The sequence below is a fragment of the Palaemon carinicauda genome, unplaced genomic scaffold (assembly GCF_036898095.1).
Source record: "Palaemon carinicauda isolate YSFRI2023 unplaced genomic scaffold, ASM3689809v2 scaffold136, whole genome shotgun sequence".
Lineage (NCBI taxonomy): Eukaryota > Metazoa > Arthropoda > Malacostraca > Decapoda > Palaemonidae > Palaemon > Palaemon carinicauda.
This window is the reverse complement of record NW_027168882.1, coordinates 3,669-20,000: the sequence shown is the minus strand read 5'-3', so window position 1 is coordinate 20,000 and position 16,332 is coordinate 3,669. Positions and strand designations below refer to the sequence as shown.

Below are 16,332 nucleotides of genomic sequence, written 5' to 3'. Positions count from 1 at the left end.
CAGACCCAAACTCATCGAGAATACGGTAAGCAGAGAAAACCTTGATATTTTCTAGAGTAATTTAAGCCAAATTTCATTTATTTGTTTTGTTTGCCATACTATAAATCATGTTTCCTGTTGGTCTACTCAAGGATACTCTTCCGTTTCGACAAGCATTTGATAATTTATGTCGCATATAATAATGATTAACAGCCACACATCGTGCTTAATTTATGTCCTTCTCGCACGGACGTTCAGCACAGTGTCAATTTCATGCAAGAATAGAAGCAGAATTTGGTATGTATTATATGTCTATTTATACATTTCCTTCTACAACCACTGCAGAACATATTATGCCCATTCATACATTTCCTTCTTCAACCACTGCAGAACATATGCCCATTCATACATTTCCTTCTTCAACCATTGCAGAATATGTTATGTCCATTCATACATTTCTATCTTCAACCACTGCAGAGCATATGTCCATTCATACATTTCCTTCTTCAACCACTGCAGAACATACTATGCCCATTCATACATTTCCTTCTTCAACCACTGCAGAACATATTGTGCCCATTCATACATTTCCTTCTTCAATCACTGCAGAACATCAGACTGTAGCAGTACCTGAGCTATGTCTCGTTTTTCTTCTATATCTCAGGCACAGTACAAGTTTGCACACTCAGTCTTACGAGAGATCCTCTGCGAGAAGCAGACTCGCTTCACATGCCAGGAGTTTCCAGAAGCCCTGCTGGAGCTGCGAGTGCCTCAAGCCAATACCAACTTGTCCAGAATCCAGCAACAGTTCCAGGTGAGTTTATATTCAAAGAGAATCCATAAGAAATTGAAATATCACTTGCTATATTTTAACTATCTGGAAAGAAATGGATTTGAATGTATAGCCTAATGTTGATGGTCAGTAAGATGGCATTACAATATGTAATTTTCCGTTTAGATATATTCTTATAACTATAAGCAAATAGCAATATTTCTTTTAATGAAGTACTTAATGGGCCACAATACTACGGTATATCTATATTGTTTGTTTGTTTGTTTATTTTTCAGGAATTAAAGCAACTGCCAAAGGATCTCTCATACAAATTTGCTAAACGTCCAGAATTGGCTCATCTGAACCGTGACCCAAATATTCTGCCTCGTGAGTTGAATTCAGAGAGAGTTTATTATTATTATTATTATTATTATTATTATTATTATTATTATTATTATTATTATTATTATTATTATTATTATTATTATTATTATTATTATTATTAGTTAACAGGGACGTAGAAGCGTTTTTTTCGGGTATGGGGGCTAAAGTTTGAAATGGCTCTGACGGCGTATGTTCTGATGTGTTGATTTCAAGTGTAAGAACAGATTCCTGAATTCAACAGATATATGAAGTGTCAATTAAATGAGCTTTTATATATATAAATATATATATATATATATATATATATATATATATATATATATATATATATATATATATATATATATATACATATATATATATATATATATATATATATATATATATATATATATATATATATATATATATATATATATATATAATATACACGTAATGGATTCTTTTAACCAATATTGAACCAAGAAACAGCTTTACTGACATGCATACATTTACAAAGGGAATGATGATAAGGTTTATTTTATAAATGATTTACACTCTGGAACGCCCTTATGAACAAACACAAATTTGCAGGTGGATTTCGCAACACAGTCAGGCGTTGGAGAAGACACCGAGATGTGACCCTTTTCTTTTTCTTACTTTTTTACTTTTTACGGGTTTATTTCTCGCCCTCCATCAGACACTAAAGGTCTGTTCAGGTGGGCCTTGTTGTGTGAAAATAATTTCTTTCCAGTTAATATTTTGCTCTGTATCTTATCAGTTATTTCGCTAGCATTTGTATTCAGGCTTAATAGTTTTCAGGTCACTATTATAACACTTTCTAAAAAGATAAGTCTTCAGGTTTTTCTTGAAAGCTGCCACATTTTTGCTATTCTTGACATCAAAACATCAAATTTGTCTATGTTAATTAAGCTGATTATAAGAACATCAAATTATACCATAGTCATACATCTTCTGGCATACAAATATTACTCCTTTCAATTATTAGAATCTGTAATGAATAATGATATTCTCCATTCAATGAAATTCCATTTTGGCAGCGCTGTCCCAAACTCGTCCCACCAACCTTAACTATGCTGATGATTGTTATTTTGGTCAATTGTACATTGAAATGACTTCCCATCCATGTGTTCTGATGAAGAAAGGAAATGCTAAACACTTTCATAAGTAAACTCAGGTTGCTTCCGATATCATATGAAAATTTCGCATCATTTTCTGATAAAAAAGTTCATTCTTAATAAGGAAACGATCGTTGGACAATTTACCAGCTACCAATTCTCTAGCCTCTACCTTCCTACCACACCTTTTTTGACACACGTGGTCTTCAAATAATTGACTATATTAGTTTGAACAAGGTGCCTCTGATGCCATCTATTGGCGGTAAAGTAAAACTCGTTACGGTGTAAGGGAAGGAGATGGAGAAGTCTGCGTTATTACCTTTTAAAATGTAACGATATCGTCCTTCTACGTAGTTTTTTACTAACTATACACGTCATACCATGAAACATACTAATTATATTTTGTTTAAAAAAAAAAAGGTAATTGAAAATTAGATCAGATAACTGTGAAATTACTCGATTATCTCACCAACATCAGTACACGTGGCATATCTGATGATCTGACCCCCAAATATAATTACACTAACGATTATTTTCTGAATATTTCTCTGATATTTACTGATAAATTTTGAATTTCAAATGAATTAGGTTGTGGCCAGATAACAAGGAACATGAAGTTCACATGCGCCAGCTTTATAGCAATTTTGTGCCCAAATAGAAATTTAGAACTCTCTGTTAAGGCCCATCTTTTGACCATGAAAAGAAACAATGTGTAGAGCTCTTTAAGGGAAAAAAATATACAGTTTTTGTTTTCCAGTTAAGGGTACATTCAACGAAACCTTGAACTTTTGAAATCAATTATCAAGTCATAAGAGATTTTTCCCAGAAATAATTTCCCTTCATAGAAAATGTCTTATCCCAAACATAATCATCCTTGACATTTGTAAATCTAGACAACTAGACCACCTTGGGTTAGAGTTCTCTTGCTTGAGGGTACACTCAGGCACACTATTCCGTTTCCTTCTTTCCGTTCCTCACTGGGTTATTTTTCCCTAATGGGGCCTTTTGCTTTATAGCATTATACTTTTCCAACTAGGGTTGTAGCTTAGATAATAATAATAATAATAATAATAATGATAATAATAATAATAATAATACAGTAGTCAGAATGGTGTAAGAAATCAGCAACATCAGAGTCAATTGAGAGTCTATAAAAATAAACCTTTCATTCTCTCCCAAGTAAATGTTCTAATTGTTTATACAATTCTTCTTTCCAGCTGATTCCAGAATGATATATCTGCAATACAAAAGCAATCGTGAGGAATCGCAATACATTAATGCTGTTTCGGTTCATAGCATGAATGGCAAGGTGAGACAGCTCTCTCTCTCTCTCTCTCTCTCTCTCTCTCTCTCTCTCTCTCTCTCTCTCTCTCTCTCTCTCTCTCTTCTCGTTGTTTATTTTCTATGCAAAGAGGAATCTTAAACCAAAGTTACCAGATTACTATCAAATCTAATAGATTTTCCTGAATAAATGTGTTCCTATGATTATATATACGTATAAACCTAGGTATGAATTTTATATGTATATATATATATATATATATATATATATATATATATATATATATATATATATATATATATATGTATATATATATATGTGTGTGTGTGTCTGTGTGTGTATATATATAAATATATATATGTATGTATATATATATATATATATATATATATATGTGTGTGTGTTTGTGTGTGTGCATGTGTGTGTGTGTTTGTGTGTGTGTGCATGTGTGTGTGAATGTGTCTTATAATTATAATATATATATATATATATATATATATATATATATATATATATATATATATATAGGAATGTGATATCTGGTGTTCCTTAGGGTAGTATTCTTGGCCAATTACTTTTCATACTATGTACACGTGCTTATAGCCTCTTGCTTTTCCAAGTAAGGTTGTATCTTAGCTAGTAATAATAATAATATGTCTGTGTGTGCGTGTGTATTGTTTATATATGTGTGCGTATTATAGTGTGTAAATGTATTTCCATGATGTCCAAGTATATACTAATATATATATATATATATATATATATATATATATATATATATATATATATATATATATATATATATATATATACACACACATATATATATATATATATATATATATATATATATATATATATATATAGGGATGTGTTATCAGGTGTTCCTTAGGGTAGTGCTCTTGACCCATTGCTTTTCATACTATGTACACATGCTTATAGCATCCTGCTTTTCCAACTAAGGTTTTAGCTTACCTAATAATAACAATAATAATCTTAATATGTCTGTGTGTGTGCATGTGCATTTTTTATACATGTGTGCGTATTATAGTGTGTAAATGTATTTGCATGATGTCTAAATATGTACTAAAATATCACCTAGACATAAGTTCGAAATGGATGAGATCATATTTAGCATTAGGAAATGAACGTACCCATCCTCTAGCATTCGATGAGTCAAGCAAATTGATTAATACTTTATTATCATCTCTTCCCAGGTCATTGTAGCAGAGCATCCCCAGAGACACACCATATCCAGAATGTGGCAAATGGTCTACGAAAAGGAAATATCTGTTTGGACTCTCATTCATTCTTTCTCATTTGGAGACACAGTAAGCCTTAGGAAAAGAGCCCTTTGGGTTGTACTTCCATCCGAACCACACAGCGCATAGCGTAGCATAGCTTAACTGAAGGTCATATTTTTACCCAGTGCGCATAGCGTAGTATAGCTTAACTGAAGGTCATACTTATTTTCAATGTGCATAGCGTAGTATAGCTTAACTGAAGGTCATGCTTTGGCCCAGTGCGCATAGCGTAGTATAGCTTAATTGAAGGTCATACTTTTATCCAGTGCGCATAGCGTAGTATAGCTTAACTGAAGGTCATACTTATTTTCAATGTGCATAGCGTAGTATAGCTTAACTGAAGGTCATACTTTAGCCCAATGCGCAAAGCGTAGCATAGCTTAACTGAAGGTCATACTTTTGCTCAATGTGCATAGCGTAGCATAGCTTAACTGAAGGTCATACTTTTGCTCAATGCTCATAGCGTGGCATAGCTTAACTGAAGATCTTATTCTTGTCCAATGCAAATAGAGTAACATGACTTGACTGAAGATCATACCTTTGTCCAGTGCGCATTGCGTGTAGCATAACTTGACTGAAGACCTTACTTTTGCCCAATGTGCATAGCGTAGCAGAGCTTAACTGAAGATCTTATTCTTGTCCAATGCAAATAGAGTAACATAACTTGACTGAAGATCATACCTTTGTCCAGTGCGCATTGCGTGTAGCATAACTTGACTGAAGACCTTACTTTTGCCCAATGCGCATAGTGTAGCAGAGCTTAACCGAAGAGCTTAATTTTGCTCAATGTGCATAACTTAAGTGAGGATCATACTTTGGCCTAATGTGCATGGCATAGCATATCTTAACTGAAGATCTACTCTTGTCCAATGTATATAACGTAGTATAACCTGACTCTAGATCATACTTTTGTCCGATATGCATAACATATGGCATAACTTGACTGAAGATCTTACTTTTGCCCAATGCGCATAGCGTAGCATAGCTTAAGTGAAGAACTTACTTTTGTCCAATGTGCATAGCGTAGCATAGCTTAACTGAATAGTTTCTTTGTCTTATTTCATATTTTGTCTTGATTTTCCTACCTGAAGCATTATTGAAAGAAATCCAGTCCCATTTCTAAGGATTGTTGTTGTACTGTAACTTTAACAGATTTGTAATATTTTGATCATACTTAACAATAGTACTTCTCAACAGGAGTATCCATCAGTCTTGCCAGATAAATTCGAGGAGAATTTTGATGAATTCAATGTGAAAGTCACCAATCGCGAAGACTACGGCAATTTCACGGAGTACCAAGTCACCATAAGGCTCTTAAACTCGGTATGTACAGCCTATAAGGCCGGGAGCACACTAGCGACTCTGTGGCGCCACAAAGCCACAGCATCGTGTGGCGGGGATGTGGTCTCCCATAGGTTTCCAATGTTTTCAAGTTTTGCCGCGCAAACTAGCGACTGTGGCAAGCGACTGTGGCTCTCTGTCGCTCATCCCTGCCACAGGCGTGGCGTGGCTTTGTGGCGCCACAGAGTCGCTAGTGTGCTCCCGGCCTTAGTATTTGAATGCTTAACTGGTAGATGTACCATTCATTTATTCATTGATTTATAGATTCTGTATAGTATTACATTGCATTTTGATAAAGGTCTATGGTAGGCTTTTGACAAAATAAGAAGAAAGGATGACAAGAAAGTTGTCATGGCTTTACATGATCCTAGATTGTGTCAGGGTTGCCAAGTTGGCCTTTTTCTTGCCAGAAAACCCCAAATTTGCCCCTTTTTCGTGCTAGACACCTAAATTTGGCCTTTTTGAAATTGGTTAGCCTTAAATTATATATTTTCGTCCTTTTTTACAATTATGTTGGCCTTTTAAAGCTGCAGTTGATCAGATGTTGGCCTTTTCTCATTTGGATAACCTGGCAATCCTGATCTGGAGAGAGCTTAGGCCGGGAGCACACTAGTGACTTTGTGGCACCACAAAGGCACAGCATCGTGTGACGGGGATGTGGTCTCCCACAGGTTTCCATTGTTTTCAAAGCCACGCCTGTGGCGGGGATGAGCGACAGAGAGCCACAGTCGCTTGCCACAGTCACTAGTTTGCGCGGCAAAACTTGAAAACAATGGAAACCTATGGGAGACCACATCCCCGCCACACGATGCTGTGGCTTTGTGGCGCCACAGAGTAGCTAGTGGGCTCCCGGCCTAAATAACACAGCCTTTTACCTATACAGATAACCAGACCTTGATTATTGGCAAACAAGTTACAAGTATTCCCTGTGACAATACATGGTTAACTTGCAATGGGCCAAATAAAAGTTAAGGAGCATATTTAAATGATCTCTGTTGATTGTTTTCTTAGAATCGGGGAAACTTCAAAAGTTCAAACTTGTAGCTAAAGTATGTAGAAGAGGCTGATACAAGTCTCTCTTTACACTTTACAATATGAAAAATATATCTTAGTGTTGTTACTGTTCTTAAAATTGTTTATATAAATTGTTATTTTTTCTCTTGTTGTCTATTTCCTTTGCTCACTAAGCTATTTTCCCCTGTTGGAACCCTTGGGCATATAGCATCCTGCTTTTCTAACTAGGGATTGTAGCTTAGCTAATAATAATGATAATAATAGGAGCCGATATAGCCCCTGGACTGGTGTCAAAGAGCGTGCTACTTGAAACAGCCCATATAGTGAGGAAATTGGTGGACTCCTAAAGAAGCTGGATGAAACCCCACACTAAGCAGCTTCTGTAGACTGTGATTGATAATAATAATAATAATAATAATAATAATAATAATACCTTACATTTCCCTACAGCGAAATTCTGCACCTTTCCAATGCATGGTCGTGCTTATGAAAGGTTGGCCTCACACCAAACCGGAACCCTCGTCACTCCTTCCCCTTCTGGCTGTCATGGAGAGAGCGGACTCACTTGTGACTGCATCGTCAACTGCTCTATTCACTTGCAGGTATATATAGCTTTCTATAGTATTCGCTCCCCCACTGCTTCTACGCTCTGCGAAACACGTTACCATTTCATACAAGATTGAAAGCCTCATGAGAAGAACTATTATTCTTGGAAACCTTATAAGAGATACTAATGTTCTTGGGAACCTTCTATTAGAGACTAATGTTCTTGGGAACCTTGTATTGGAGACTAATGTTCTTGGGAACCTTATATGAGAGAATAATATTCTTGGGAACCTTATAAGAGATACTAATATTCTTGGGACCTTATATTAGAGAATAAAATTCTTGGGAACCTTATAAGAGAGAATAATATTCTTGGGGACCTTATAAGAGAGACTAATGTTCTTGGGAACCTTATAAGAGAGACTGATATTCTTGGGAACCTTGTATTAAAGATTAATGTTTTTGGGAACTTTATATTACAGACTAATGTTCTTGGGAACCTTCTATTAGAGACTAATGTTTTTGGGAACCTTATAAGAGATACTAATATTCTTGGGACCTTCTATTAGAGACTAATGTTTTTGGGAACCTTATATGAGAGAATAATATTCTTGGGAATCTTATAAGAGAGAATGATGTTTTTGGGAACTTTATATTAGAGACTAATATTCTTGGAAACCTTATAATAAAGACTAGTGTTCTTGGAAAAATTATAACAGAGACTAATATTCTTGGAAACCCTTATATGAGAGACTAATATTCTTGTAAACCTTATAACAGAGACTAATATTCTTGGAAACTTTACACGAGAGACTAATATTCTTGTAAACCTTATAATAGAGACTAATATTCTTGGAAACCTTATAAGAGAGATTAATATTCTTGTAAACCTTATAAGAGTGGCTATCATCATTTGAAACTTTATAAGAGAGACTAATATTCTTCTTTTCATTCAGAGATGGAGTCACAGGTTGCGGTCTAATGATGGCCCTGAAGCAGACGATTGAGAAAGTCAAGCTACATCAGGAAGTCGACATCTATCATTCAGTCCAGCTGATCACTTACGACAGACCAGAGTTTATTGTTTCAGAGGTGAGTCTGTTCAGGGGTTGCTTTCCAAACAGTTATATATCTTGCTCGAATGCTGTCTTCGTGGACTGTTCTGAATATAAATGTCTATTGCAATGTCCTTGGGTCATATCTATGAGTTTTATCGAAATCATATCAAGACTATCAACATGTCTTATTTATAATCATTCTTTTAATAATTTTCATACAAAATTTGAGATCAGGGCTTTAAAATGTCACCGGCTGTAATGAAGTATGACTATGACATGTAAGAGCAATGCTTACATTGTTTTTTTCAAAGTATGAAGCAATGGTGAAAGTAATAATTCTTGCCAAAAACATTTGCAAGAGATAAATATGGTTAGTACATAAACCACTTCATCTACCTTAAAAACATTGCAAACGTTTCCTTCATAGATACCTAGGTCGTTCTATTATTATTATTATTATTATTATTATTATCATTACTAACCAAGCTACAACGCAAGTTGGAAAAGCAAGATACTATAAGCCCAAGGGCTCCAACAGGGAAAAATAGCCCAGTGAGGAAAGGAAATGAGGAAATAAATAAATGATGAGAATAAATTAACAATATATCATTCTAAAAACAGTAACAGTGTCAAAACAGATATGTCCTATATAAACTATTAACAATGTCAAAAACTGATATGTCATATATAAACTATAAAAAGACTCATGTCAGCCTGGTCAACATAAAAACATTTGCTCCAACTTAGAACTTTTGAAGTTCTATCTAATAGGGAATGTTCAGAGTAAAAGAAAACAATAAGCACAAAGGGTATTTTTCTACCTTGTCTATAGATATCATGTTCATTCGGCAGCTTGGTCTATTTTGTCTAATCCAAGTTAAGTCAGAAATCCCAGTTAACAGATCTTGTAACTTCACACTGAATGCTTTTTTTTTTCTTTAAGGGCTGCTTTTTTTTTAGCCCTATCACGTAGGGGAACTCTACTCTCTACAGGACCTACAAGATCAGAATATCGCATACCTTCTTCTTCTTATTATTATTATTAACATTATTATCATTATTACTATCCAAGCTACAACCCTAGTTGGAAAAGCAAGATGCTATAAGCCCAGGGGCTCCAACAGGGAAAAATAGCCCAGTGAGGAAAGGAAATAAGGAAATAAATAAATGAAGAGAACAAATTAACAATAAATCATCATAAAATAAGTAACAATGTCAAAAACAGATATGTCCTATATAAACTATTAACAATGTCAAAAACAGATATGTCATATATAAACTATAAAAAGACTCATGTCAGCCTGGTCAACATAAAAACATTTGCTTCAACTTTCTATCTAATAGGGAATGTTCAGAGTAAAAGAAAACAATAAGCACAAAGGATATTTTTCTACCTTATTTATAGATATCACGTTCATTCGACAGCTCGATCTATTTTGTCTAATCCAAGTTAAGTCAAAAATCCCAGTTAACAGATCTTGTAACTTCACACTAAATGCTTTTTTTTCTTTAAGGGGTGCTTTTTTTGGCCCTATCACGTAGGGGAACTCTACTCTCTACAGGACCTACAAGATCAATATATCGCATACCTTCTTAGGTATTTTGCTTATCCATATCACATTGCATAACTGGTGTTTATCGCAGCACTTACAGGACAAAAAATAATCTTCGGTTTCTTTTTGAGCGAAATATTTCTCGTTTATAAATTTTCTATTTTGAATTGTTTCATCACCAACAGATTGAATATTTACGTATTCAAAATCATGCCCTTTTACCCCCAAAGGACGTACTGGTACGTTTCACAAAAGCCATCCCTTTACCCCCATGGACGTACCGGTACGTCCTTGCAAAATAACGCTATAAATTTTTTTTTTCATATTTTTGATAATTTTTTGAAAACATTCAGGAATTTTACAAGAGAATGAGATCAACCTGACCTCTCTATGACAAAAATTAAGGCTGTTAGAGCAATTTAAAAAAAATATACTGCGAAATGTGCTGGGAAAAAAATAACCCCCTAGGGGTTAAGGGTTGGAAATTTCCAAATAGCCTGGTGGTTAAAGGGACTTTCATTTACACTTGTCTTTTTTTTTCCAGGAGCAATATGACTTGGTGCATGAAGGGGTAGTGGTATACCTATCAGCTTACAGCAACTATGGTAACTTCAACTGAACAGTAAACGACTTAGTGCATGAAGGGGTAGTTCTCTACCTATCAGCTTACCGCAACTATGGTAACTTCAACTGAACAGTAAACGACTTAGTGCATGAAGGGGTAGCTCTCTACCTATCAGTTTATAGCAACTATGGTAACTTCAACTGAACTGTAAACGACTTAGTGCATGAAAGGGTAGATCTCTACCTATCAGTTTACCGCAACTATGGTGACTTCAACTGAGCAGTAAACGACTTAGTGCATGAAGGGGTAGATCTCTACCTATCAGTTTACCGCAACTATGGTGACTTCAACTGAACAGTAAAGGACTTAGTGCATGAAGGGGTAGCTCTCTACCTATCAGTTTACCGCAACTATGGTGACTTCAACTGAACAGTAAACGACTTAGTGCATGAAGGGGTAGTTCTCTACCTATCAGTTTACCGCAACTATGGTAACTTCAACTGATCAGTAAACAACTTAGTGCATGAAGGGGTAGTGGGGTAGATATCTACCTATCAGCTTACAGCAACTATGGTAACTTCAACTAAGCAGTAAACGACATAGTGCATGAAGGGGTAGTTCTCTGCCTATCAGTTTACCGCAACTGTGGTAACTTCAACTGAGCAGTAAACGACTTAGTGCATGAAGGGGCAGATCTCTACCTATCAGTTTACCGCAACTATGGTAACTTCAACTGAGCCGTAAACAACTTAGTGCATGAAGGTGTAGTTCTCTACCTATCAGTTTACCGCAACTATGGAAACTTCAACTGAACAGTAAACGACTTAGTGCATGAAGGGGTAGATCTCTACCTATCAGTTTACCGCAACTGTGTTAACTTCAACTGAGCAGTAAACAACTTAGTGCATGAAGGGGTAGATCTCTACCTATCAGTTTACAGCAACTATGGTAACTTCAACTGATTAGTAAACGACTTAGTGTATGAAGGGGTAGATCTCTACCTATCAGTTTACCACAACTATAGTGACTTCTACTGATCAGTAAACGACTTATTGCATGAAGGGGTAGATCTCTACCTATCAGTTTACCACAACTATAGTGACTTCAACTGAGCAGTAAACGACTTGGTGCATGAAGGGGTAGATCTCTACCTATCAGTTTACAGCAACTATGGTAACTTCAACTGATCAGTAAACAACTTAGTGCATGAAGGGGTAGTTCTCTGCCTATCAGTTTACCGCAACTATGGTAACTTCAGCTGAACTGTAAACGACTTAGTGCATGAAGGGGTAGATTTTACCTATCAGTTTTTTCTGCAACTATGGTAACTTCAACTGAACAGTAAACAACTTAGTGCATGAAGGGGTAGATCTCTACCTATCAGTTTACCGCAACTATGGTAACTTCAACTGAGCAGTAAACGACTTAGTGCATGAAAGGGTAGATCTCTACCTATCAGTTTACAGCAACTATGGTAACTTCAACTGATCAGTAAACGACTTAGTGCATGAAGGGGTAGTTCTCTACCTATCAGTTTACCGCAACTATGGTAACTTCAGCTGAACTGTAAACGACTTGGTGCATGAAGGGGTAGTTCTCTACCTATCAGCTGCTTACCGCAACTGTGGTAACTTCAACTGAGCAGTAAACGACCTAGTGCATGAAGGGGTAGACCTCTACCTATTAGATTACCGCAACTATGGTGACTTCAACTGATCAGTAAACGACTTAGTGCATGAAGGGGTAGATTTCTACCTATCAGTTTACCGCAACTATGGTAACTTCAACTGATCAGTAAACAATTTAGTGCATGAAGGGGTAGATCTCTACCTATCAGTTTACCGCAACTATGGTAACTTCAACTGATTAGTAAACGACTTAGTGCATGAAGGGGTAGCTCTCTACCTATCAGTTTACCGCAACTATGGTGACTTCAACTAAGCGGTGAATCATTTAGTCAACCTTCACTGATGTATTATTGTTAAGTTGCCAGTTAATTGTGACCTATTATACTTTGGTTACCTGTTAGATTGAGACTTATTATAGTTTGGGTACCTGTTTGATTGTGACCTATTATTATTAAGTTACCCACTAGATTGTGGCCTATTATAGTTAGGTTACCTGTTAGATTATGACCAATTATAAGTTAGTTACCCGTTAGATTGTGATCTATTATAATTTGGGTACCTGTTTGATTGTGACCTATTATTATTAAGTTACCCACTAGATTGTGGCCTATTATAGTTGGGTTACCTGTTAGATTATGACCAATTATAATTTAGTTACCTGTTAGATTGTGATCTATTATAGTTTGGGTACCTGTTTCATTGTGACCTATTATTATTAAGTTACCCACTAGATTGTGGCCTATTATAGTTTGGTTACCTGTTAGATTATGACCAATTATAATCTAGTTACCTGTTAGATTGTGATCTATTATAATTTAGTTACCCGTTAGATTGTGACCTATTATAGTTTGGTTACCCGTTAGATTTTGACCTATTAATGTATAGTTACCAATTAGATTATGACCAATTATAATTTAGTTACCCGTTAGATTGTGACCTATTATAGTTTGGTTACTTGTTAGATTGTGACCTATTATAGTTTGGTTACTTGTTAGATTGTGACCTATTATAGTTTGGTTACTTGTTAGATTGCGACCTATTATAGTTTGGTTACTTGTTACATTGTGACCTATGGTGTTATCCCTTTTATATCCTCTAGGCTTTGTTCAATGAACTCTTTTGGATCAAAGTTGGTCTTAATTCTGTATGTGATTTCCCTCTGTATTGCATTATTCTTTCTAACATCTATTTCAAAAGACATTAACTTATGCATTGGGGATATAGAGCAGTCAGGTTCAATCTCCATATTTAGTATGATGTTGTTGTTTTTATTTACTATAACTAGATCTAGTATATGATTAGACTGAGCTGTTGGTTCAGACACTATGTTTTCAAGGTTGTGGTTGTCAATCAATTCTCTAAATTCATTGACACATGGGTCTACTCTGTTATCAAGATGTAGGTTGAAATCACCACATATAACTATATTTCCATTGTCGTTCAATGTATCTGGTAAGTTATTAAATTCATCTAGAAACATTCTTTTGCTTTTGCACGGTGGTCTATAGAGTATAACTATTTGTAGATTTACATTTCTAGATAAAATTGTAATATTCATATATTCAAATGATTTAACTATGAGATGATTTCTTACTGTAACTTTATATGATTTCTTAATTAAGATTCCAATGCCACCACCTCTTTTGTCTTTTGGTTCATGATAAAAGTTATAAGATTTAGGTGTCATTTCATTTATTTTCGATCTGTCACTCACATTCCCACTCAACCAAGTTTCAGTTAATAAGTAAATATCCACATCTTGATCACTTACGACTTCCTTAATGATATGAGTTTTATTGCCAATGGATTGTATATTTATTAGATTACATGATATTTTCTTAATCGAAGCCATGGTCAGTATTGTTTCTGGCTCTTGTTATTTCTTGTTTATAAACTTCGCAGTTTAGTCTATCATAGGATTTATGTTTTGTGTCACCATAGTTCTTTCTCACACAATTTATGCATTTAACTTCAACAATACTGCAATGACCCGCTTTATGTTCGCCTGCGCACTTGGGGCAAGACTGTTTATTCTTGCAATATGCTGCACTATGCCCAAATTCCTAGCATTTGTAACACTGGTAGGGCATGTAATGGTCATAAACATTACATATTCTATATGTGGTACTAAGTTTATCTCCATTTTCATGGATTGCTTTACGTATCTTAGGTGTACATTTTATAATATAGTGTTTATGTTTATCCATTCTTGAATTCTCTTGCATTATGATAGTCAGATCATCATTTTCTACAATGTGCTGTTTAGCCACTGGTTCTTAAGCTTCAGACTTTGAATAATATCATCATCATCTTCTGGTACATTTGTAAGTTTTATCTTCGGTTTAACTCTCACGAGACGAAAAAATTATTCTATATGTGGTACTAAGTTCATCTCCATTTCCCCTTTCAAGAAGAGCAAAAATATCATATGCAGACGTTTCCCATTCATTAAATTAACGCACAAAAACAGCCTTCAGGGGAAATTCATTGGGTACTTAAACAAATTAGTTGCTATGCGTTGTGGCTTCATGAGCTTATGAAAAAAAAAACCTATTTTCAGAATTATGCAAAACTTGTCTTTATAATTACAGGTACATTTATATAAATATTATGTATATAAATAAACATTTCCTAACGAAATAAGGGGTAACTGTTCCTAAATATGTAGTCATACTAATAGGCCTATCCTAGAAAATTGAAATGAACTTACATAACCTTATATGAATAAAATGGTTTTAACAGAAGTTGCATTCCTAGACCTAGGCCTACTGAACTTCAGAACGGAAATTTCCGTATATTATCTTAAATAAATAGAATGTTTTCGTATACAAGTACAAAATATGAGTATTTTTATTTACACATAAAAGCATAGGACTATTCCAAGTAAAAATATGATTTGTTTTATTACTGATTGTGTAGCCTTTCAGAACCTAAAATATATCTTTGTCTTGTACATTCTTGGGTATTTAGAGCATCATACACAGTGTTCCATGTTAATTGACAAATATACATTGCCAGAGGATTAAAAGAAATCTAAACTGAAAAGTAGAATGTTTTTTCATCATGACATCATGACGTCACACTGTTGATGATACGACTGTTGATAAAAAAAATGATGTATACAATACAGTATAGATAAATGAAACGAATTAAAGATATATTAAGGAATACATCTTATATATATACCACCAATCAACGCCCACAAATTCCCAAAACACTTAAACTGGAATAAGATTCTGACACAATAAGTGCCCTTTCTACATCATATTTTGTTATACTACGACCATAGGGTCTTCCCAGTTCACACTTTCCCAGTCTCTGCAGAAGGCTGTGAACATGAATGTCCTGGCTGTTATCATGAAGTGACTCTTGAAATCTCACTTCCTCATCAAAGTTGTGAAGGATGAAAGCTGAATCAGCATTTTTTAATTCCCCCTCCACCATTGGGAGACACACACACACACACACACACACACACATATATATATATATATATATATATATATATATATATATATATATATATATATATATATATATATATATATATGTGTGTGTGTGTGTGTGTGTGTAGGTAGGTCGGTAGACATTTATAAATCTATCTTAATATGTATATATACATATTTATGTATTTGTGTGTTAACAGTATGGATATATATACATTTAGCCTATGGTCGCTGCAACCTCACCATCCTTCTGAGCTAAGGATGGGGTTTTGGGGGAGCCTATAGGTCTATCTGTTGAGCCATCAGCAGCCACTGCCTGGCCCTCCTTGGTCCTAGCTTGGG

The 16,332-nt window shown here is 34.9% G+C and overlaps 1 protein-coding gene across 1 annotated transcript in view; it reads left to right on the top strand.

Moving 5' to 3' along the window:
• Positions 1 to 15,528, top strand: part of LOC137635519 (receptor-type tyrosine-protein phosphatase F-like) — a 48,103-nt gene extending 32,575 nt beyond the window's left edge. The window contains exons 22-30 of the mRNA XM_068367998.1: positions 1 to 25; positions 644 to 793; positions 1,048 to 1,138; positions 3,471 to 3,562; positions 4,753 to 4,866; positions 6,037 to 6,162; positions 7,645 to 7,796; positions 8,697 to 8,832; positions 10,896 to 15,528. The exon at positions 1 to 25 is cut by the window's left edge and continues 111 nt beyond it. Of these exons, the coding sequence (XP_068224099.1) occupies positions 1 to 25; positions 644 to 793; positions 1,048 to 1,138; positions 3,471 to 3,562; positions 4,753 to 4,866; positions 6,037 to 6,162; positions 7,645 to 7,796; positions 8,697 to 8,832; positions 10,896 to 10,970 (961 nt within the window). The 3' untranslated portion in view covers positions 10,971 to 15,528. The remainder of the gene's footprint in view (positions 26 to 643; positions 794 to 1,047; positions 1,139 to 3,470; positions 3,563 to 4,752; positions 4,867 to 6,036; positions 6,163 to 7,644; positions 7,797 to 8,696; positions 8,833 to 10,895) is intronic.
• The last annotated feature ends 804 nt before the right edge of the window (positions 15,529 to 16,332 follow it).